This window comes from Corythoichthys intestinalis, chromosome 18 (assembly GCF_030265065.1).
Source record: "Corythoichthys intestinalis isolate RoL2023-P3 chromosome 18, ASM3026506v1, whole genome shotgun sequence".
Lineage (NCBI taxonomy): Eukaryota > Metazoa > Chordata > Actinopteri > Syngnathiformes > Syngnathidae > Corythoichthys > Corythoichthys intestinalis.
The window spans coordinates 44,468,490-44,490,435 of record NC_080412.1 but is presented as its reverse complement, the minus strand read 5'-3'; the positions used below and the strand labels follow the sequence as shown (position 1 = coordinate 44,490,435).

The following is a 21,946-nucleotide window of genomic DNA, read 5'->3' as shown; positions in this document are numbered from 1 at the left end:
TGTTGTTTGTTGTCATTGGATTTCCAAGGCCCTCGTCTTCGACTATGTTAATGGATCTACACTCTACAGTCTCTGGCTACCCATGTAGCGATAGCAGTGGTCAACCTACTTGGTTTCTTTTTGTTGGCAAGTCCGAGTCCGCACTCTGCCAGTGTAGCTTGATGACTGCGGCTTGTTCCCGCAGTGTTAGCGTCATTGCTAACACTAGCGAAGATATGCTTTGCCCGAAGGTGGTACTTTAGGCTGGTTGAGCTTCGATCGAAGGACAGTTTATCACAGCAGTATGTGCACACAACTTTGGTTTTATCCAGGTTTCCATTAGGCAGCTTTTTAAAACGGAATTTGGTCATCATCCTCACTCATCGTGGCTGGCTGCATTATGTCCTGCATTGCCGCGCGGAGAATGTAAACATCAGCGTGTGGGACTACGGGAGGCAGTTGTGGCCAAACTTAGTGTGAGCGGTAAATTGCGTTATTTTTTTTTTTAATGCGTTAATATTTCCAGATTAATCATGGTCGTTAACACGTTATTGTTGACAGGCCTAATATGCTGTCAAAATTATCGTGTTAACGGGCGGTAATTTTTTTGATTAATCACATTAAAATATTTGACGCAATTAACGCACATGCCCCGCTCAAACAGATTAAAATGACAGCACACTGTCATGTGCACTTGTGTTTTTTGGAGTTTTGTCACCCTCTGCTGGCGCTTGGGTGCGACTGATTTGATGGATTTCCGCACCATGAGCATTGTGTAATTATTGACATCAACAATGGCGAGCTACTAGTTTATTTTTTGATTGAAAATTTTACAAATTTTATTAAAACGAAAACATTAAGAGGGGGTTTAACATAAAATTTCTATAACTTTTACTAACATTTATCTTTTAAGAACTACAAGTCTTTCTATCCATGGATCGCTTTAATAGAATGTTAATGTTAATGCCATCTTGTTGATTGTTATAATAAACAAATACAGTACTTATGTACCGTATGTTGAATGTATACATCCGTCTTGTGTCTTATCTTTCCATTCAAACAATAATTTACAGAAAAAAATATACATATTTTATAGATGGTTTGAATTGCGATTAATTTTTAAGCTGTGATTAACTTGATTAAAAATTTTTACTCGTTCGACAGCCCTATGTGGTTGGTATATATATATATATATATATATATATATACACACACACACACATACACCGTATATATATTATATATATGTATAAATCAAGCAAAATAAATATTACGACCACAATCATTTTCTGGGAGAAATCGAGTATTATCTGACAGAATTGCAGGGGTGCACTGTATTTATTTCGACATTTCACCTTACAATTGAACTTCTAAAACAAGGTTTTTCAAAAACCTTCAATGAAATGTAAGCAATCTCAGACACTCAAAGACTCAATTACAGCAGCAGTAACAAGTTCATTTTATTTTCCCCCCATTTAAAACAGTTTCAGGCAGAAATGACTGTATAGAACCTCCTCTGGATATTGACACAAACTAAAAATGCACAGTGAAAAGTGCATGATTCGACAACTATTTAGAAGTAGTATATAGATGTGCTTGACAAGATGTGGTGGCTTACAGTCGTATGAAAATTAGCAATTTCAAGAATGAAAAAAAATTTGATCCATAAAAAAAGAAATATGAAATAAATAAAACAAGTAATTGTGGATGAAATACACGTGTAGATAAATCGCTAACAAAACAAAAAAAAAATCAACACCCAAAATTAAGTTCTTAACTCATTGACAGTCATGACGGAAACAAATGATAGACGTCCAAGTTGGAACGGATCAGAAGTCCATCACTGTCAATGGCAGCCAATGAGCTTACAACCTTATCAAGAAAAGAAGCCCTCATTTTACTTAGAAAAACACACTGCATCCCATTTCTAAGCTTTACAGTAAGTCATAAAATAATTACTCTGTATATATGAGAAAATCTTGATCGAACACTATCATGGAACAAATAGCTATGATACTCTTACAATTTAAAAAAAAAAGATCTATCCAAATAAAAAAAGGGTAGAAAACCATGCTGAAAACTGTCAAACAGCAACTAAATAAAAGGGAAAGTGGTGATTTTTCATGTCATACTGGGAAATAACAGGAGTTGAGTGACCTTGCTGTGAAAGGTTGCTTTGACATGTCACACCTGTTTTTGGGTTGCTATCATGCCTGTTTGCTTTTAGTGCAACCGTGCTTACACAATAGTAGTACCTCCGTGAAGTTGGCCCCCAATCAGACGAAAATTTATACAAAAATTATGTCGTTTGTGCTAGGTTTCTGCTGCTATAGTATAGGTCAATCTGAGGTCAACCAGACCCCCATTTTGATTAAAAATGGTGTCAGTCGTTTGTGCTGTAAACATGTTCATTTGTGCTGCTTGTTTTTGAGATATTAATTTCGAGTGATGATGTCACGCAGCCCCCCATTTATTGCAAAATGAACCCAAAATGGTTCCATTCGTTTATGCCACGTTTGCGCTAGTTGTTGGGACACCCCTGTTCTTGGGTTGGTATGCTTCGTTGACGTTATCAATTGAAATGACTATCAAACAATAGCAGCACAAATGAAAAATGTTTACAGCACAAACCATTGAAACCATTTTAAATCAAAATAGGGGGCCTGTTGACCTCAGATTGACATAAAAGAATTGTTAATATCTAAAAACCGATAGCAGCACAAACGAGCACAAACCTGGCACAAACATTTGTGCTGTAAAAATTTGTTCTGCTATCGTTTTTGAGATATTGAGATACTAATTTCAAGAGATGACGTCACGTACACTTCCCACCCAACTCCCCCGGTTTATTGCAAAATGGACCCATTCGTTTATGCTACGTTTGTGCTGTAAAAATTTTGGTTTGTGCTATCGTTTTATATTAAGATATTAATTTCGAGTGAAGTGTATCAACTCTCTCAATAACGGAGAGATGTCCAATAACTCGTGCAATAAAAATTTTGGTTTGTGCTATCGTTTTATATTAAGATATTAATTTCGAGTGAAGTGTATCAACTCTCTCAATAACGGAGGGATGTCCAATAACTAGTGCAAACGTAGCATAAACGAAGGGCTCTGTTTTAGGTTGCTTTTGCAATAACATAACATCACTCGAAATTAATCTCTCAATGTTTTAAAAACGATAGCCGCACAAACGAGCACAAACCTAGCACAAACATTTGTGCTGTAAAAAATTCCGTTTTTTCTGCTATCGTTTATGAGATATTAATTTCGAGAGATGTCGTCACAAACATACCCCCGCCTGTTTATTGCAAAATGGACCCGAAATGGTGTCATTCGGTTATGCTTCGTTTGTGCTGTAAAAATTTTAGTTTGTGCTGCTGTCATTTTATATTTAGATATTAATTTCGAGAGAAGAGTACCGACTCTCTCAGTAACGGAGAGGTGCCCAACAAGTAGCGCAAACGTAGTAGAAACGATTGGCACCATTTCAGGTCCATTTTGCAATATCGTCATCAACACTCGAAATTAATATCTCAACATCTCAAAAACGACAGCCGCATAAATGAAAATTTTGACAGCACGAACGATTGACAACATTTTTAATCAAAATGGGGGCCTGGTTGACCTCCGATAACAGAATTGTATATATGTAAAAACGATAGCAGCATAAACGAATTTTTCTTTCAGCACAAACGAATGACAATTTTTCTTCAAATTTGCGTCTGATGGTGGGCTAACTTCACAAGGCCAAGAGTAGTTTGTCAATGACAAATTATGGAAGAATCCTGGATGTTAATGTGACGCTCTTTATTCATTCAACACACTATCTCAAATTGACGTGTGATTCAAAAAGTGTTAGTGTCATTTTGTCTTATTCCGCTTGTGCCACCATCTCCTTAACAGACCGACACTGGAGCTGTGAATACCGTGCAAGTATCGATTTGAGACGTTAACGGCCACCCGACGAGCGTTCTCCATTCTCCTCCGGGTTGGGGGCAAGTGAGGCGGATGTAGTGAAGGGTACAGATAGAGACATTTCAACCCATTTCCCAGTAACAACTAGCAGGCACAACCGCCTTCGCTGGCAGGCTGTTCCGGCGGTTTCTCCAGTTTAATGTCGATCACTGAAAGGCGCGAGAGTTAGGGAAGATCGCGATGAAGCTTATTTAACCAATTGACAGGAGGCGTTTTGACTAAAGTTGCACCGATACCAGTATCGGCAGGAGGCGCCAATCCGACCCGAATTGGTGGCATCGGCATTGACGAGTACCAACATTTAGGGCGCCGATACCATCTATTGGCAACACTTGAACGCAAATGTACTGTCCTCCCCACGTGAGCTAATTTCCCAATACCAAAACATTACATCTGTATGTCTTTGTCTCGAAATTACCAAATGAAATTATCACCTTCGTCTTCAATATTAAGGATGTACACTACAACGCATATCCGCGATGTTACGCTGCTCATCTAACATGGCAGTCACAAACGTTTAGCATGCGTAAGCTAATGCTTGCTGTTGTAGCGCCGATGGGATCAGAACGCTTAAGACCGTGGGAGACTAAGCAAACTCATGGTTTCATGATGAACAGTGAGTGGCAAATTAAGAGCGCCGTACTTCAAACTCATCCTGTTTATGAAAGTCGATTGTCATATGCTGGTGTTGTGCAGTAATGAGCAGAAGTGACTTCTGTGGCCAGAAAACACGAGATATCATCAAATAGCAACCTAGATATCCTATGTTAGATCCCATGCCGACTCTCGCGCGCACACACTAGCTATCATCAAATAGCAACCTAGATGTGCTACATTAGATCCCATGCCATTAGCTGCGTTAGCCCAGAACGGCAGGTAGTCCATAAACTACATTGATGAATTAGAAACCGCCATGACTGAATGAAAGCAGGCCAAATCAATCCATACCAGCGACTATAGATAATGCTGCAAATATTGTTAAATCAGTACGTAACACAGATGGACTCATACCACAAATAGGATGTTTTTCTCATGTGGTAAAACATTCCTGCTAATAGAGCAATAGCAATCAACAGTGTGCCCTGCCTCACTTTACAAACAGTAAAGATTGTTCTCAGCACTAACATACAAAATTTCTTCAGATCAGTAAGAAGTAAGCACATAAATATTATGCACTACAATGCTTGTTTATATGATGGCACTGTTATTTTCGCTTGTTAGCAAATAAAAAATAAATAAATAACAGTTGTATTTTCTGTTTCAGAACATTAAATGTATTGAATTGTATCGAAAATCGTACCGAACCGTGACTTAACTGTATCGTTGCATCCCTTATATTTGTTTTTTTGCAAACGGAGTGGTATCGGAATGGTATCCGTATCGGCCGATACTGCACAGCCAGGTATCTGTATCGTTATCGGGCCCAAAAAATGGTATCAGTGCAACACTAGTTTTGACCAGTCAAAAGGATACTGTCCTCCCTGTTTTTGTCCTGTGTTGTGTCCATGCCAGGGAGGGCGGCTGCCACGCGCCGGAAGAGCTACAGGAGGCAAAAAGAAGCAGGTTTGTTAAGACTGTGACATCCAGGAAAGCGTGCACGCTCAATAAAATCAATAACGTGACCTGTATGTGAATACGCACGATCCACCTATCCAACTTAAAAGTCTTCCCTAAGCTAAGAGCATCGTGTCAAGTGACTGATAAAATTTAAAATAAATAAAAGTGCAGCATGTGTTATGATTCATAACATGCAGCAAATAAACCAAAGTCCTATGAAGTGGAATGTTGCTACAGAGTATTGGAAGCACACTCAAAAAAAAGTTGCCCAAAAAAGTGGTGGAAAATTGTCATATTTTTACAAGAATGAAGACACAATTTCAAAAGGGTGAAGTTAACATTACCACAATACTGTCAGTAGAGATGTGCCGATCGATCGGGTCTGATCCTGTCATTTTCGAAGTATCGGAATCGGCAAAAAAATATCGGCCATGCCTTTTTTAAAAAAAAAAAAAAATATATATATATATATATATATATATATATTTTTTTAAATTAAATCGTTTTCTAATTGTATTTAACGTTAGACATAATATGTTACACTCATCCAGAGTCTTTAGGCTTAAGGTAGGGTTATCAAATTTATCCCGATAACAGCGCTAATTAATTTTTAAAATATTGTATCACGTTAAATCATTTAACGCAATTACTGCATGCGCTGCACGACCCACTCACGCATTGTCGCGCTCAATCTGTAATGGCGCCGTTTTACCTATATAGAGAGATAAAAGGCAGCGTAAATTGAGTAGAGTGAAGTTTGACAGCCTTTGAAGCCTATTTTTAATTAGCTAAAGCCTTACAATCCCTCTCCCTATGATTAGAAAGATCATGGGAAGCAATGTAGGGAAGCAAGGTAGCAATTGATCTTTTTCTTAACACCTTATATTATTCCCCAACGCAGAGAAGATATATCAATTGGTAGCACTACCCACAGTCATGGTTCCACTTCCCATCATGCATTTGGGCAAGGCTACAGTATCATTTACTGAAAGCTCAACAAATACACTAGATGGCAATATTTAGTCACAATATACAAAGTCACAAGTCTTTCTATCCGTGGATCCCTCTCACAGAAAGAATGTTAATAATGTAAATGCCATCTTGAGGATTTATTGTCATAATAAACAAATACAGTATTTATGTACTGTATGTTGAATGTATATATTCGAGTTTTATTCATTTTTTTCTTAATGCATTGCCAAAATGTATATGATCGGGAAAAATGATTGGGAATGATTGGAATTGAATCGGGAACAAAAAAAAGCAATTGGATGGGGAAATATCGGGATCGGCAGATACTCAAACTAAAACAATCGGGATCGGATCGGGAGCAAAAAAACATGATCGGAACAACCCTAACTGTCAGTATTTATGAAAATAATACAGAGCCCCTAAAGGGACATTGACAGAAATAAAATAAATGTAGGGAATCTGGAGCGCACGAGAAACTATCTGGTAAATATTAGCATTATATAGCATTTAAGCTAGCGGATTTTCATAAAGCAAATTGTTGCAATTGGCTAACTTACCAGTACCTCTGCCTGGCAGACTTTTGCTTTGCAGGTTAGCCAATTATTGCACTGTTATAATTGGCTAACTTGCTAGCTTAAATGCTATTGTTTACCAGTTTCTGGTGCGCACCAGATTGCTTACATTTATATTATTTCTGTCGATGTAACTTTAAGGGCTCCATAAAATAAAGCCATTACGAATTAAGCATATTCTTGTAAATCCATGACTTTTCTCCCAAAAAGATGTATTCTTGTACTATTAAGCATTCCCCTAAGACCCCTACCATGTAACCTCTGACCCATCTTTTGATATTTATTAAAATGGCTGCCAAAAACAACACTGGTATTCACGGGGTATGTGTTGTGGTAGTGAGTAAAAGAAGACTTTTGAACTGACAGTGTATGATCATGTCTCATACTGCCGCTGAACCAGTCAGCCCTCATCGTTACCATCAAAAGATGGTCAGTACAAATGGCCACGTCTTTTCACCCTGACCACGCCCTTTATGATTTTCAGCATGCATGAGTGTAACATCAAGCCAGTCAAAGGGACAGGGTGAAAACAAACACACAAACACACGCACGCCAAAGTCTACCTGTTTGACATTGTAGCCTGTCTTTGCACTCGTTTCAATAAATAGAACATTCATCTCTTTTGCCCTCTGCTCTCCCTCCTCTGTGGTAATCTGTCTGTGATGAATCACAGCGTACGGACGCAAACAGCCAATCGCACAAACACGCCAACAGACACACAAGACAAAGGGGGGGGGGGGGAAAGGTACAGATTCAATATTTGTTCATAAAATAAGTCGTGCTCATCCCTGCTCCTGCTGCCACCTTTTTCCAAGGCCAAAAGTTGACCATCTGCACTAATGGAGGTAGAAGAAACCAATGACAGTAATTGTACACCCTAAGATTGGGCTTGCGGGGCACTTTTGGACGCGTCGCCAAGGTGGCAGCATCGGTGGCGAGGCGATGGAGCACGACGTTTGCTCTGGATCTTACCTGCTTTACGTTGTAGCCAGCTTTCGCACTAGTCTCAATAAACATTACATTTAGTTCTTTGGCTTTCCGCTCTCCCTCCTCAATAGATACTTGCCTGTGGTAGATAAAGGGATTAACGTTGGACATCACACTACAAGGAGCCACAAAACGAGGAAGACCTTCATTGCACATGTGGTACTTCTCTGTTTTGATCATCGATTAATTGTTTTGAGACTGTTAATAGTATATATGTTCTTATTTTACTTTTTTTTGGGTTTGAAAAGTACAAAAGGGGCACGGCAAACAGTTCAGGGCGTACCCTGTCTCCTGCCCGTTGTTAGCTGTGATAGGCTCCAGCACCCCCGCGACTCTTGCAAGTATAAGTGGTTCAGAACATGAAGGAATGCAGAAAAACAAAATATCTTAAAACAACACAAGGCAACTTCAGTTTTTGTTGATTTTAGCGACGCCAGTGGACACAAGCGGTAGTGTTCTGCCTCAATGAAGACTGCGTTTCCCATGAGGACCAGCGCACACCCGCACAATGTCGTAAAATCATGATCTCCCGGTCACCTGCAGATGGACTAAACGACCCAGTGGCTGTGTGAAGGATGAAAAGTAATAAGGTAATGAATCCATTTGTGGCTAAACAATAGCAAATGATGGTTAGCAATATCCTCCTAGCCTTTTTTTTTTTTCCATTCCTCGGACAAAACTTTTTCTCTCTTTAGTTTCTCTGCCATCTTTGCAGTATTCGAGCGAAAGCGTTTACACTGACTACCGTCTTTATAATGAAAGGGGGAAGTGAAGTATGCCGTAAAGCAATCAGCACATTTGTAAGTTTTTTTGTGTGGCAGGGTTCCTGCCACCCTCCTCAAAGTTAATTAGTGCCAGTGAAAGTGATACAGACCCCTTCAAGATATAAAAGAGGTGTCATTCAACTAGCTGTCAGTCGACATATCACAAATGTTATTAAAATACTTTTTAAAGGTGCAAAAGTTACCTAGAGTTGCTTTAATTTTGTATTTATAAAAAAAGAGTTGCCCGCTATTATCGGTTAGCCGATTATATCGGCCGATAAATGCATTTTAAAATGATATCGGATCATTTCGACAACGGTTTTTGGGCAAATATGCATGTTGCCTTCAAGGTGAATACAAAAGCCTGCCTTTGTACATGGGCTGGTCATAGCTTAGCACAGCAGTTATGCTTATTGACCATTAGATGTCTTCAAACTAAGATGCTTTGGATTTGTTATGTGAACATTATCATTATTAAAGCATCCGGTGGGGCACCACAACACACTTAGCCATATTAGGTTAAGTCCACGACCGCATACAGTGCCCTCCATAATTATTGGCACCCCTGGTTAAGATGTGTTTTTTAGCTTCTAATATTTTGTTTTTCTAAATAATATGGGACCTTAATGGAAAAAAAGAGAAAAATCTAACCTTCAATACAAGTGCATTCATTCAGTGGGGAAAAAAATCCCACATAAAGAAATAATTATTGGACATCAAATAATGTGTGTCACAATTATTAGCACCCCTGGTGTTAATACTTTGTACAACCCCCTTTTGCCAACAAAACAAGATCTGGGGACTGGGATGGCCATGGGAGGAGCTTGATTTTGTGTCTGGTGAACCATTTCTGTGTAGATTTGGCCATATGTTTAGGGTCATTGTCTTGCTGAAAGACCCAGAGATGACCCATCTTCAGCTTTCGGGCAGCAGGGCAACAGATTTTGATTTAAAATGTCCTGGTATTTCAAAGCATTCATAATGCCATGCACCCGAACAAGGTTCCCAGGGCCTTTGGAAGCGAAACAGCCCCACAGCATCACTGACCCACCTCATACTTCACAGTGGGTATGAGGTGCTTTTCAGCATGCGCATCTTTCGTGGCACGCCAGACCCACTTAGAGTGTTTGTTGCCAAAAAGCTCAATCTTGGTCTTATCTGACCAAAGCACACACCGTATCGGCTGGCGTGATTCCTGCGACTTGGCTGGGAAGCCGAATTTTCTTCAGACGGAACAGCAAGTTTGAAAGAATTTGCGCCGAGAGGCGGGGCTCAGAGCGCCGCCGCGCTAACGTCAACAACGCATCCAACGGCAGAGGGGCAGACATCCTTATATATGTGCTACCAGGCTGTTTCGGCGGACGAATATACGCAGTCACGGATGACGAAACCATGATAAATCCGCTTTTTTCCCCCCAAATTTTGCGAGCTCTGGGACATTCGAAAAACGACTCTCATACCTTTCTTTGCTAAGCTAAATGGTGCCTCGATGTGCGATTGTGTGGAAATGTAGTTCACGAGCAACAAAAAAACTATTCACCTACTCACCGAAACTAGAATTTCCCCCTACTCCTTGAAATGGGTCCATTAACAGAAGGACCATTATATTTGTGGTAATGTAGTGTGTTTTAGAGTCAAATAAAAGGGAAAAAGAAGGACTACAAGATGTAAGTCGTACTATTGCTACTAGAAAAAAAGTATTATTACGTAGGGTAATGTAGCTGCAATCAGCTACGCATTTTACGTACATGTACCGTAGCTGTGAGCTATGACATTAGCCTGACGAATGATATATTTCGAATAGATATTTGTCGTGGTTCTTTTGGGGGGGGGTGAAAAAAAATTCTCATTCGTCATGATATGACGCAATTCCGCCGTGGCACGACATTGTGAAGGCTGTCCGACTCGGATGCAGCCCACCACCACAGCTTCAAAAAATCCTAGGGGAAACCCTGTATTGACAACTAAAAGTGATACAGCTTTAAATAATGTGTTTGTATGTGAGCCGATTAACTGCAAAACTAATAAGTGATTAATCAATGATCAAAATAATCACTCTTGACAACCATTTACCAAACATTGGGAATTTAAAGTAAATGAAAACAGTCAATCACTGCACTGGCATCCAAATGGAGAAGAAATGAGTTGCTGCATCAGGAAAGTGGGAAGCACTCTGTATCGGCATAACAGTAGCAACAATCAATGCTTTCATTAGCTTGCCCGCTGCTACGCAAGGGTGTGAGGAAGGAAGAAGAAATTACCTTTTATCTGCAAGGTCTGTCTTGTTTCCCACCAACATGATAATGACATCACTTCCTCGCTCTGTTCTCACATCATCGATCCATTTGGTGGTTTGCTGGAAAGAGTTTACATCTGTCAAAGAGATGAGAAAGGGTAAATGGAGCAGATTTCGCAGCTCAATAGTTATAGATTATTGAAAAATTAGTGTCTGAAAGAACTCGCTCGCCGCCTACTTGTGATGTCGTACACCACGACGGCGGCGGCAGAGTCTCTGATGTAACTTGGGATGAGGCTGCGAAATCGCTCCTGGCCTGCCGTGTCCCACAACTGCAATCTGATCTAAGGGCAGGACGAGCAAAAAAGAGACGAACAAAACGAAACAAACACACCCAAGGGTGGGAGAGGGCAAAATCAAAACATTAGGTCAGATGAGATGGCAAAATGAAAACTAATACCGTAATTTCCTGAATATAACGCACACTTTTTTCCCCCCTAAAATCAACTTGTAAAACTCATGGTGCGCATTATACACGGGTACAGGGATGGAGACAGAAATATATATATTTTATATATATATATATATATATATATATATATATAAAGACCGATTTTTTTTTTTATTGACACGGCCATGTTGTGTTGAAGAAACGTATGCGGCGATCCGTTGCCGGCCATTACGGTACCTGACGTCACCATTTTGTTTCGGTAATACTTCACTCGGATATGTCGAATGATTTCGTCCGTGTTAAATTCGGCTTTTTTCACTCTTCATAAAGCACAGAATTTCTTAATCTCATTTGAGTCAACGTTTAATGCAGCTCCGCAACTCAGACCATAACAAACATAACAACACAGACTTCCTGTGTCCGTCAACTATGTCCCTCGGGAAACTCAAACCCAAATAACAATAGTTCCTATTGTTACATTCTAGTCTACAGCGATGCGCTCGTTCCGATTTCCAACTTAAATTCTCACTTTTATTTTACCGTATCAACCCATGGAAAAAACATTTATTAATCATGATGAAACGAGCAAGTTATACAGCAGCCTTTAAAAGAAAAGTCACATCTGTTTGGTTTTCTCCTGGATTCTGGTAAGTTGAAGAAGTTATCAGATCATATTATTACTAGGGCTGTCAAAATTATCGCGTTAACGGGCGGTAATTAATTTTTAAAATTAATCACGTTAAAATATTTGACGCAATTAATGCACATGCCCCGCTCAAACAGATTAAAATGACAGCAGTGTCATGTCCACTTGTTACTTGTGCTTTTTTGTCTCCCTCTGCTGGTGCTTTGGTGTGACTGATTTTATGGACCATGAGCACTGTGTACGCTAATTATTGACATCAACAATGGCGAGCTACTAGTTTATTTTTTGATGGAAAATTTTACAAATTTTATTAAAACGAAATCATTAAGATGGGTTTTAATATAAAATTTCTATAACTTGTACTAACATTTATCTTTTAAGAACTACAAGTCTTTCTATCCATGGATCGCTTTGACAGAATGTTAATGGTAATGCCATCTTGTTGATTTATTTTATAATAAACAAATGCAGTATTTATGTACAGTATGCTGAATGTATATATCTGTTGTGTCTTATCTTTCCATTCCAACAATAATTTACAGAAAAATATGGCAATTTTTATAGATGGTTTGAATTGTGATTATTCACGATTAATTAATTTTTAAGCTGTGATTAACTCGATTAAAAAATTTAATCGTTTAACAGCCCTAATTATTACCGTACATATTGTCAGTTTACGGCAGTACTTCTCAAATAGTGGGGCGCGCCCCCCTGGGGGGGCGCAGAGCGATGCCGGGGGGGCACATGTGTCCTCGGGGAACATGCTTTTTTCTTTTTTTTGCCGGACTGGAATAAAGTGTACTTGCACATCCACTCAGTGGGTGGCAGTGGCGCTCTCATTTTCAGAGTGCGTGCAGTATTTTTGAACTAAGGAAGAGCACTCAGCACACAGAAAACAGATAGGAAGAGCAGTGCGCCGCCGCCGTTTTCGAAAGCCGTTTTCCGACCGGACTGACTCACGCAGCGACCCACTGTCTTGTCCGGTTCTCACGTTGCCGCCCGAGAAGTGCCATTTTCGGCTTGGGATCGTCACGACGACCGCCCTCACCTACGGTTCTACCTCGGCCGCCGAGAATGCGCTTTTTTCGGGCCGTTTGCCTTTTAGCTTTGACTTTTAATACAGTGGGGTGATGAGGAAAGACTACTGTTCACTGTGTCTGAAAATAATTATAGCGGACTGCCAGAAGCCAAATCAATTAAGACGCCACTTAAAGACATTCGACCCCAATTTCATTGATAAGCCGCTTGATTGTTTTTCAGCGAAAACGTGCCGAATATTGCCAACAATAGTCCTGCTTTGTCAGTGTTATATCAGTAAACCAGTGAGCATTGTTAGCATGCTCATTGCATAATGACTCCACACCATTGCAAAGGAGGTATTACTGAGTGTGAGCAGCAAAAATAAAAACTGTCCTTCTGTCCAAGGACACTCTTTTTTTCCTTTATTCATTTTTGTTTTTTCGGTCAAATTTTTTGGCATATTGTCCTCATGAGTAAATGTTTCTGATCAATTTGAATTTGTTATTATTTACGGATTTTATTACATTTTTCTGTATCAAATGGTCAAAAATACCTTGAGTGTATTTTTACAGTTTGAATGTGACTTTTTTTTTTTTTTTTAAATTCAGGCAAATTGATGCACGTCAAGTCTTCTCTGTTACAAACAAAACAATGTTAATAAAGTTATACTTTATTATAAGTTGATCTGTTCCTTGTTTTCTTTATTAGAAAAAAAGGACACAATGTTAGGCAGATGCGTATTTATAATAGTAATTTTATAGACGAATAATACTATTTACAGTGGCGGCGGAGAGTTTGGGGGGGGCGCGAAACATTTACGTCTTGCTTGGGGGGGGCGTAACAGAAAATAATTGAGAAGCACTGGTTTACAGTAATGTTTTGAACTACCAATGTGCTATGCTTGTGCTGTGTTTCACCAGTCAGTAAAATTTCTGTATCTGTACACGAGCTCTGTTTTCTTGTATTCTTCTATTTATTGATGCTAAAATTAGGGTGCGCGTTATACACGGGTAGAATAATTTTCCCTAGATTTTACAAGTAAATTTGGGGTGCGAGTTAGACACGGGTGCGCCTTATATTCGGGAAATTACGTTAGTTATAAAAATTCCGGCTGCCATAATAAGGACTAATACACCACTAAATTGATTATTATTTTGCTTAGTCATTGCTGACTTGGCCCAAATTAAGCCCGTAGTGATAAGTCACTTGATCACAAAGTAAATAGAAATGAGGTCCATATACATTTGTGTTTTACTTGAGAGGAAGGTTCTATGATTTATTTTTTATAATTACCCATGATTTTACCACACTTTGTCGTGTTTTTTTTTTTGTTATTTAAAGCCAAACATTTATTATATGGCGTTACACTCATGCCACTATTCTGAGCGAGCAGTTACGGAGCCCCTAAAGAGACATCGTCAGAAGTAAAATAAATTTAAGCAATCCTGGTAAACATTGCGATTAAAGAAAGAAAAACCAAACTTACTGTTCTGTCCTCGAGATACATAGTTTTTGACAGGAAATCTATTCCGATTGTGGCCTGAAAGAAGGTACATTGTTCATTAGGTATAGTAACTATTATGTGTGTCAGCAATTGATTGTGGCTGTTGGTCTCACTTGGTAAGTGTTGTCGAAGCTGTCATACATAAACCTGGTGATCAGCGAGGTCTTCCCCACTGAAATCATAACACACATAAGACATCAAAACTTCAAATCATTGTTTGTCATGCTTAAAACCAGGGCTGCAGCTATGGATTATTTTAGTACGCGATTAATCGATAAACCATTAGTTGGAATAATCGAGTAATCGGATAAGGATCATGAAAAATTAAATTACCCGAACTGAGCCTCAAACGGTATAATAAATAAATTAGGGGTGCATGATATCCATTTTTTGAAACCGATACCGATATCGATAACTTCCTGCTCCTCAAAGCCGATACCGATATCGATAACCAATAATAAATATATAATTTTTCAAATGTATCACCTGAGTTTTTGAACACCTGGAGGTTTAAAAAAAATACTGGTGGATTCAACATAGATTTGCCTTTGAGCTCATCAGATTTTTCATCATGACATGAACAAAACAGTGCGTTTCACTTCTGCACTGCCCGACAGCAAGCTAAGAATGAATGCACTTTCATAAACCACAAGGCTTGGTCTTTTCTTGCTTTTATGGGAAGACACTAGTCTTACTATTGTGAAAGTACAACAGAAAAACACATTCAATACTCAATATACAACAAACTGCACAATACACTTATATACACACAACTATTATATGTATAGCATAGCACACTAGCTTGAGCTACAAAGCATTGGCTGGCTTCTATAACAGAACTTATGAAGTTCTGTACATATGACCCTTCACCACAGAAGTAAACATATTTTGCACATCCATATGTAATAGTAAACATAAAATACATATATTTCCGAAGCGGAAACGTAACAGAAAGCCTTCACGACTGTCAATGCTACCGCTAGACACCACAATGTGTAAGTGATTGAACCAAACTACCGTAACAAAACATAGGTGCATTGAATTATTCTGACCAGCAGGTGGGAGCAATGCCCCGCAAATGGTCAACTGATTTCCCATACTATTGTGTAAACTGCAAAGCCAGAACAGTACATATTATTGGTCCTATTATAAATGTTATTGGATTTATCGGGATGACGTCATAATTCCTATTATTGGACCAATAATTATCGTGAACCAGTAAAATAAATGAGGATCTATGAACAACAAAAGAACAATTGGCTAACTTACATCGCAAAAGTCCGCTAGTTTAAATGCTATAAAATGCTAACTTTTTTACAATACTCTTAACAAATGGTTCAGACACATATTCCCACAAAAAACGGCTAAATATACCTATTAACTAAATTACGAATGCATAGCTCAAACAAAATTTTGCTTTTGTTGGTCTTAACAGGGAACAACTGGATTCAGCCATGTGAATTGAGACAGACTAGAAGGCAGTGTGTCCACCCAAATCAATAAAACTAAATGCAAACACTTTCAAACCACAACTAAACCATTTCAATGTCACTTTAATTAAACGAATACTCGAAGGAGCAAAATTTAATCTGAATATTTTTTTCAAATCGAATGCTCGAGTTAATCGATTAATCGTTACAGCACTACTTAGAACTAACTCGTCATTTATTGTCCTGTGGGGGAGTCGTGCAATAGCTTTGCATGAACAATTGCGAGTGTGGACTGTGACACGACACGTCGGAACGATTATGGTTTACGGGGCAGATTATTGATGACCACTGGGTCAATTATTACACATATTTTTACATAAATTTTCTCGCTAAGGACTTAAAGGGAAAATAGTAACATGAATCAGCAACTACGGAGCCAAGACGATAGGTATTGAAACACCTGGCCATAGGAACGTAGGTGAAGCCAACATTGACCGATGAAAATATGGTTTGAAACAATCATTGCAATCCACGTCCGTGAAGTTGGACGCAAATTTATAGAAAAATTGTCATTTGTTTGTGCTACATATTGCTGTTCCTAGTACAGTTATTGACATGCAATGGTAAGTCATAGACTTCATAATTGTATAAACGGAAGGGGTGCTCGATATCCATTTTTTGAAACCGATACGGATAATTTCCTGCTGCTTAAGGCAGATTACGATACGATAACCGATAATATACACTGCATATAATTTTTCAATTTATATTCATCTGAATTTTTGAACACCTGTAGGTAAAAAATACTAGTGGTGGATTCAGTATAGATTTGCCATTGACCTAATCGGAATTTTCATGACGACATGAGCATTATTATAATAATAATATAATGACAGTTTTGACTTCAAATAAAGTGCCCATATTATTTTTTTCAAATAAATATAATTTGAGTCAATCACAATCAATCAGTCAATATCATTGAAGATGTGTTCCACTGAACAATAAGCACAGAACTAAAACAAACATAAACCCAACCGGTATAGTGCTTTGTCGGCAAATAAAACATTTGGTGCAACAGGAGACGAGACTTTTGTCGTGTTGGTCCATTAAACAACTTCCTTAAACTGGCAATTATTTATCAATAACCAAAAAGTCCTTTCAATAATTTGTAAACATAACACTGTAAAATGCAAACATTTGCTAATTGCGAGAGTGATGGAAAAATAAGGCCTCTAGAACAGTAACAAAACTTTGCATAGAGTGGAAACAAATGCACACATCCCAATCCACCGACACCGTGCCAAAATTAATATTAATAGGCCTGATAGTATATAATTAGGGCTGTCAAAATTATCGTGTTAACGGGCGGTAGTTAATTTTTTAAATTAATCACGTTAAAATATTTGACGCAATTAACGCACATGCCCCGCTCAGATTAAAATGACAGCGGTGTTATGTCCGCTTGTTACTTGTTACCTGTTTTTTGTTGTTTGGCGCCCTCTGCTGGCGCTTGGGTCCAAATGATTTAATGGGTTTGGGGAGTGAGCATAGTGTAATGACGTCAACAATGGCGAGCTACTAGTTTATTTTTTGATTGAAAATTTTACAAATTTTATTAAAACGAAAACATTCAGAGGGGCTTTAATATAAAATTTCTATAACTTGTACAAACATTTATCTTTTAAGAACTACAAGTCTTTCTATCCATGGATCGCCGTAACAGAATGTTAATCATGTTAATGTCATCTTGTTGATTTATTGTTATAATAAACAAATACAGTGCTTATGTACCGTATGTTGAATGTATATATCCATCTTGTGTCTTATCTTTTAATTCCAACAATAGTTTACAGAAAAATATGGCATATTTGATAGATGGTTTGAATTGTGATTAATTAATTTTTAAGCTGTAATTAACTCGATTAAAAATTGTAATCGTTTGACAGCCCTATATATAATGTTATTGGATTTATTGGGATGCCGTCATAATTCCTATTATTGGACCGATAAATATGGTGCGCCTCTAATAAACGGGCCACATCGACCAGCCACTGCGCAACGCCTTCAAGCAGGGGCCATCCCACAATCCGCTTCAGTTATTCGCAGTTGGTCGCAGCGACACATGCAGCGATTCAACGCTGGATTTAGGATAAAAGTACGAAAGCTGTACCTCATACAAACAGGAACGATTGTTTCAGGAGTGATTTGTTCGAGGATTCAAGGCAATTATTATATTTTTCGTACCATGCATGCATTTTGAAAAAAATCAATGGGAGAAATTAACCGCTACGGACCAGCATCATTCTTCGACATATTTACTTAAAATAAATACAAACTGCCCGTTTTTTTGCTTTTCACCAAGAATCGACTCATTTATGTCCATATCTATAAAGAACTCAGCGATTTAAGCATTTATTCACAAGAATTTTCACCAGAAAAGCTGTTTACATCTGGCGGCCGCTAATTTCCTTACAGACTAGCCACACAGTTCGCAATATTTACGTAAAATAAATGCTACCTGCATGTTTCTGTTTTTTTGCAAGAACCGAGACTGTTTTACACTTATATCTATAAAGAATATAGGGATTCAAGCATTTATTCACAAGAATTTTCAACGAAAAAAGCTCTTTGTCGGCGATTCCACTCGGTCAGTTTTGACGGTCACACAAACAACGTAGGCCCCTTATTAATCAGCCCCGCGCCCCGTGTCCCGTCAATATCATTATGAAGTCGATGGGAAAGTTTTAAAACCTTAATCCTGAAAATATAGCCAACACTAGATTGCATGGGTCATCGGTGATTGTCTTGCATGCATATGTTGTTTTTTATTGGCATGCTAAGCAGATACCATTGAACCGCGCTAGCTTAGCCGCTCCGGAGCCCTGAAACTAACAAATAACTCACAACTGGACTGAAGATTACGCCTTATGTCAAAAATTCTGAACTTCCCCTTTAAGAGAGTTGGTACGCTTTGTCAGCCTCGACAGAGGTGCTTTGATCGACGTCGTAACTCAAAATTAATATCCCAACAACTAAAAACCTCTGGGTTGGGTAACGACTACTCTACCACTGAACCACGTCACCCCCCAAGTGACAGACTCATTCAATAAAAATGCTTTAGGCATATCAATAAAGTTCACAACGAATGAATATCAGTTCTATAAATCGGTTATCTGCCCTTCTAACAAGAGACGTCCCGATCACGTCATTTTCAAAGTATCGGAATCGGCAAAAAAATATCGGACATGCATTTTTTTTTAGTATATATATATTTTTTAATTAAATCGTTTTCTAATTGTATTTAACGTTACAGACATAATATGTTACACTTATCCAGAGTCCTTAGTTTAGGCTTAAGGTAGGGTTATCAAATTTATCCTAATAATGGCGGTAATTAATTTCTTAATAAATGTATCACGTTAAAATATTTAACGCAATTAATGAATGAGCTGCACGACCTACTCACGCATTGTCGCGCCAAAGCTGTAATGGCACCGTTTTACCTAAATAGAGAGCTAAAAGGCAGCATAAAATGAGTGGAGTGAATTTTGGCAGCCTTTGGAGCCTTGTTTTAAATGGCTCAAGCCTTACAATCCCTCTCCCTACGATTAGAAATATCGTGGGAAGCAATGTGGGGAAGCAAGGTAGTAATTGATCTTTTTCTTAACACCCTATTTTATTTCCTAACGCAGAGAAGATATATCAAATGGTAGCACTAAGCACAGTCATGGTTGCACTTCCCATCATGCATTTGGGCATTGCTGCAGTATCATTTACTGAAAGCTCAACAAATACACTAGATGGCAATATTTAGTCACAATATACAAAGTCACATTTATCCTTTAAGAATTACAAGTCTTTCTATCCGTGGATCCCTCTCACAGAAAGAATGTTAATAATGTAAATGCCATCTTGAGGATTTATTGTCATAATAAACAAATACAGTACTTATGTACTGTATATTGAATGTATATATTCGTCCGAGTTTTATTCATTTTTTTCTTAATGCATTGCCAAAATTTATATGATCGGGATATGATTGGAATTGAACCGGGAGCAAAAAAAAGCAATCGGATCGGGAAATATCGGGATCGGCAGATACTCAAACTAAAACGATTGGGATCGGATCGGGAGCAAAAAAACATGATCGGAACAACCCTACTTCTAACTGTTAATAATCACTATCGGTCCTGAAAAACCCATATCGGTTGATCTCTAGATAAAAGTATTGTCAATATCTCAAATACAATAGCAGCACAAACGAAAAAATTTTCAGCAATAACGAATGACATAATTTTTCTACAAATTTTCGTCCGATTTGGGGGGGCACTTCACGGAGGTCTGCAATCCTATGACTGACAGTAACAGTGACGCAGACGACTCACTCAGGCTACACATACAGTATTAATATTTAATACCCTATTGGCTTTGGGTTCAAGTAACCTCCTGCCAAAGTGCTATTTAAACGTTTTGCGTTGACAGCCCTTTATTTTAACATTGATAAATAAGGACTCCATTTTTGACCCGTCCATGGGAATTTTGTATTCATTTTAATTAGAAGTGGGAGAAAGCGTAGGAAGAGGAATGCAGGAATGCTACTGGCCAGGTTTTTTATAAAAACAACATAAGACTGGTGACAAGTGTACAATCTTTATGTTATCAGTGATTTATAGAACTGCTTGGATTTCTCAATACAGCATTTAGAGTGGTTGCGTTGAACTGCACAGGCGTGGAGGAATTAGTACACAATAGACTAATAGAAATGACTGTCCTGGCTTCAGATTAGAAGAACATTCAGGAAAAAAAACATTACGTGGCTAATGTGAGCTCGCCACAACGAGCGATTAAGACAGTAAAGCCTCAAGCCCACAACCCACCCAAAGTCCTTAGCATCCGACCTAAAACAAAAGCGATTTAGAACAAACTGGCATATATAAAGTAATACTTACCACTTTGTTCTCCGAGAAAGACCAATTTAAATTTTCTTAGAGGGTTTCCAAAGTCTCCGGCCGTGGACATGGCTGTGAAAAAAGCTCTGACGTGACTTCTCTGGAGCTTCCCAGCTAGCCAGCCAAAGTGAGCTAACCACTTTTTTCTCCTTCCGAGTAGAATATGTTTGGAACGTCGAGCCGACTAGTCTGACTCGCTAACTTATAAGTTGTTCCAGTAGTCAAAATGTCCCAGTCGGATTTGAAAACACTTTTTTGACAACTCACTGCCTCGACTCAACCAAGTTAGCATTACAGTCCATTACTTGTGTGACATGTCTACTGGCTAGTTGCCACTTTGGGACACTCTTCTTCTGCGTACGGAGAAAATCACCCGACAACAATTCTACTGCTCCCTGCTGGTGGCATACATTACGTGCAATTTGTCCAATCGTGTTCAAGGTACAAAAAACATATTCACACCAAGCGCATAGGTTTGCATAGGGACGGTGGGGACAAAACACTACCAACTTTTCAAGGTGTTCAAATTGTCCCCACCAACTTTTAAGCAACCTTATTTGCATTATATAATAACTTCAGTTATATAAGTAATTTAGATTATATTCCCGTATATTGTAAGGATAGAACTGACCCTGCCATTATTAAGTGAATTACTTTCTTTATGTTCAGACTTACATTGACCCACTTTCACTTGCTAAATGTGCCAGTCCATTTTCCCCTCAAACTCACGTTTGATTGGCTGATGACTTAAAAAAAAAAAAAAAAAGCCGTAGTGTTTCATCTGAAGCAAGGCTCCATTTTTTTTCTTATACTCCCTAAGATTTTTTTGATACATTTAATTTATTTAGACAGACAATAATGTGTGGTCTAAAGACAAATGCTTATTTTATGCATTCCTGGA

The 21,946-nt window shown here is 38.4% G+C and overlaps 1 protein-coding gene across 3 annotated transcripts; it reads right to left on the bottom strand.

Annotated features, from left to right (window-relative positions):
• Positions 1 to 1,414: 1,414 nt before the first annotated feature.
• LOC130906494 (ras-related protein Rab-6A) lies at positions 1,415 to 21,405 on the bottom strand. Of its 3 annotated transcripts, XR_009061331.1 has the most exons (9): positions 21,046 to 21,405; positions 14,780 to 14,838; positions 14,649 to 14,702; positions 11,284 to 11,389; positions 11,071 to 11,182; positions 8,031 to 8,124; positions 7,622 to 7,715; positions 5,431 to 5,497; positions 4,027 to 4,106 (listed from the first exon to the last, which is right to left on the bottom strand). XR_009061331.1 is itself a non-coding variant. In XM_057820891.1 (8 exons), the coding sequence occupies exons 1-8, from the start codon at positions 21,113 to 21,115 to the stop codon at positions 4,042 to 4,044; spliced, it is 627 nt and encodes a 208-aa protein (XP_057676874.1). In that variant the 5' UTR covers positions 21,116 to 21,404; the 3' UTR covers positions 1,415 to 4,041. The 3 variants fall into 3 exon arrangements, 2 of the variants coding, with proteins under 2 accessions (XP_057676874.1, XP_057676873.1); XM_057820891.1 differs by lacking the exon at positions 8,031 to 8,124 and having other exon boundaries at positions 1,415 to 4,106; positions 21,046 to 21,404; XM_057820890.1 differs by lacking the exon at positions 7,622 to 7,715 and having other exon boundaries at positions 1,415 to 4,106; positions 21,046 to 21,401.
• Between the last annotated feature and the right edge of the window lie 541 nt (positions 21,406 to 21,946).

Coding starts and splice junctions, on each gene's coding strand:
- LOC130906494 (XM_057820891.1), bottom strand. CDS start 21,115: ATGTCCACGGCCGGAGACTTTGGAAACCCTCTAAGAAAATTTAAATTG. Junction 14,703..14,779: donor GCTTCGACAACACTTACCAA/GTGAGACCAACA, acceptor ACCTTCTTTCAG/GCCACAATCGGAATAGATTT. Junction 7,716..11,070: donor ACAGACCTTGCAGATAAAAG/GTAATTTCTTCT, acceptor GATTCATCACAG/ACAGATTACCACAGAGGAGG.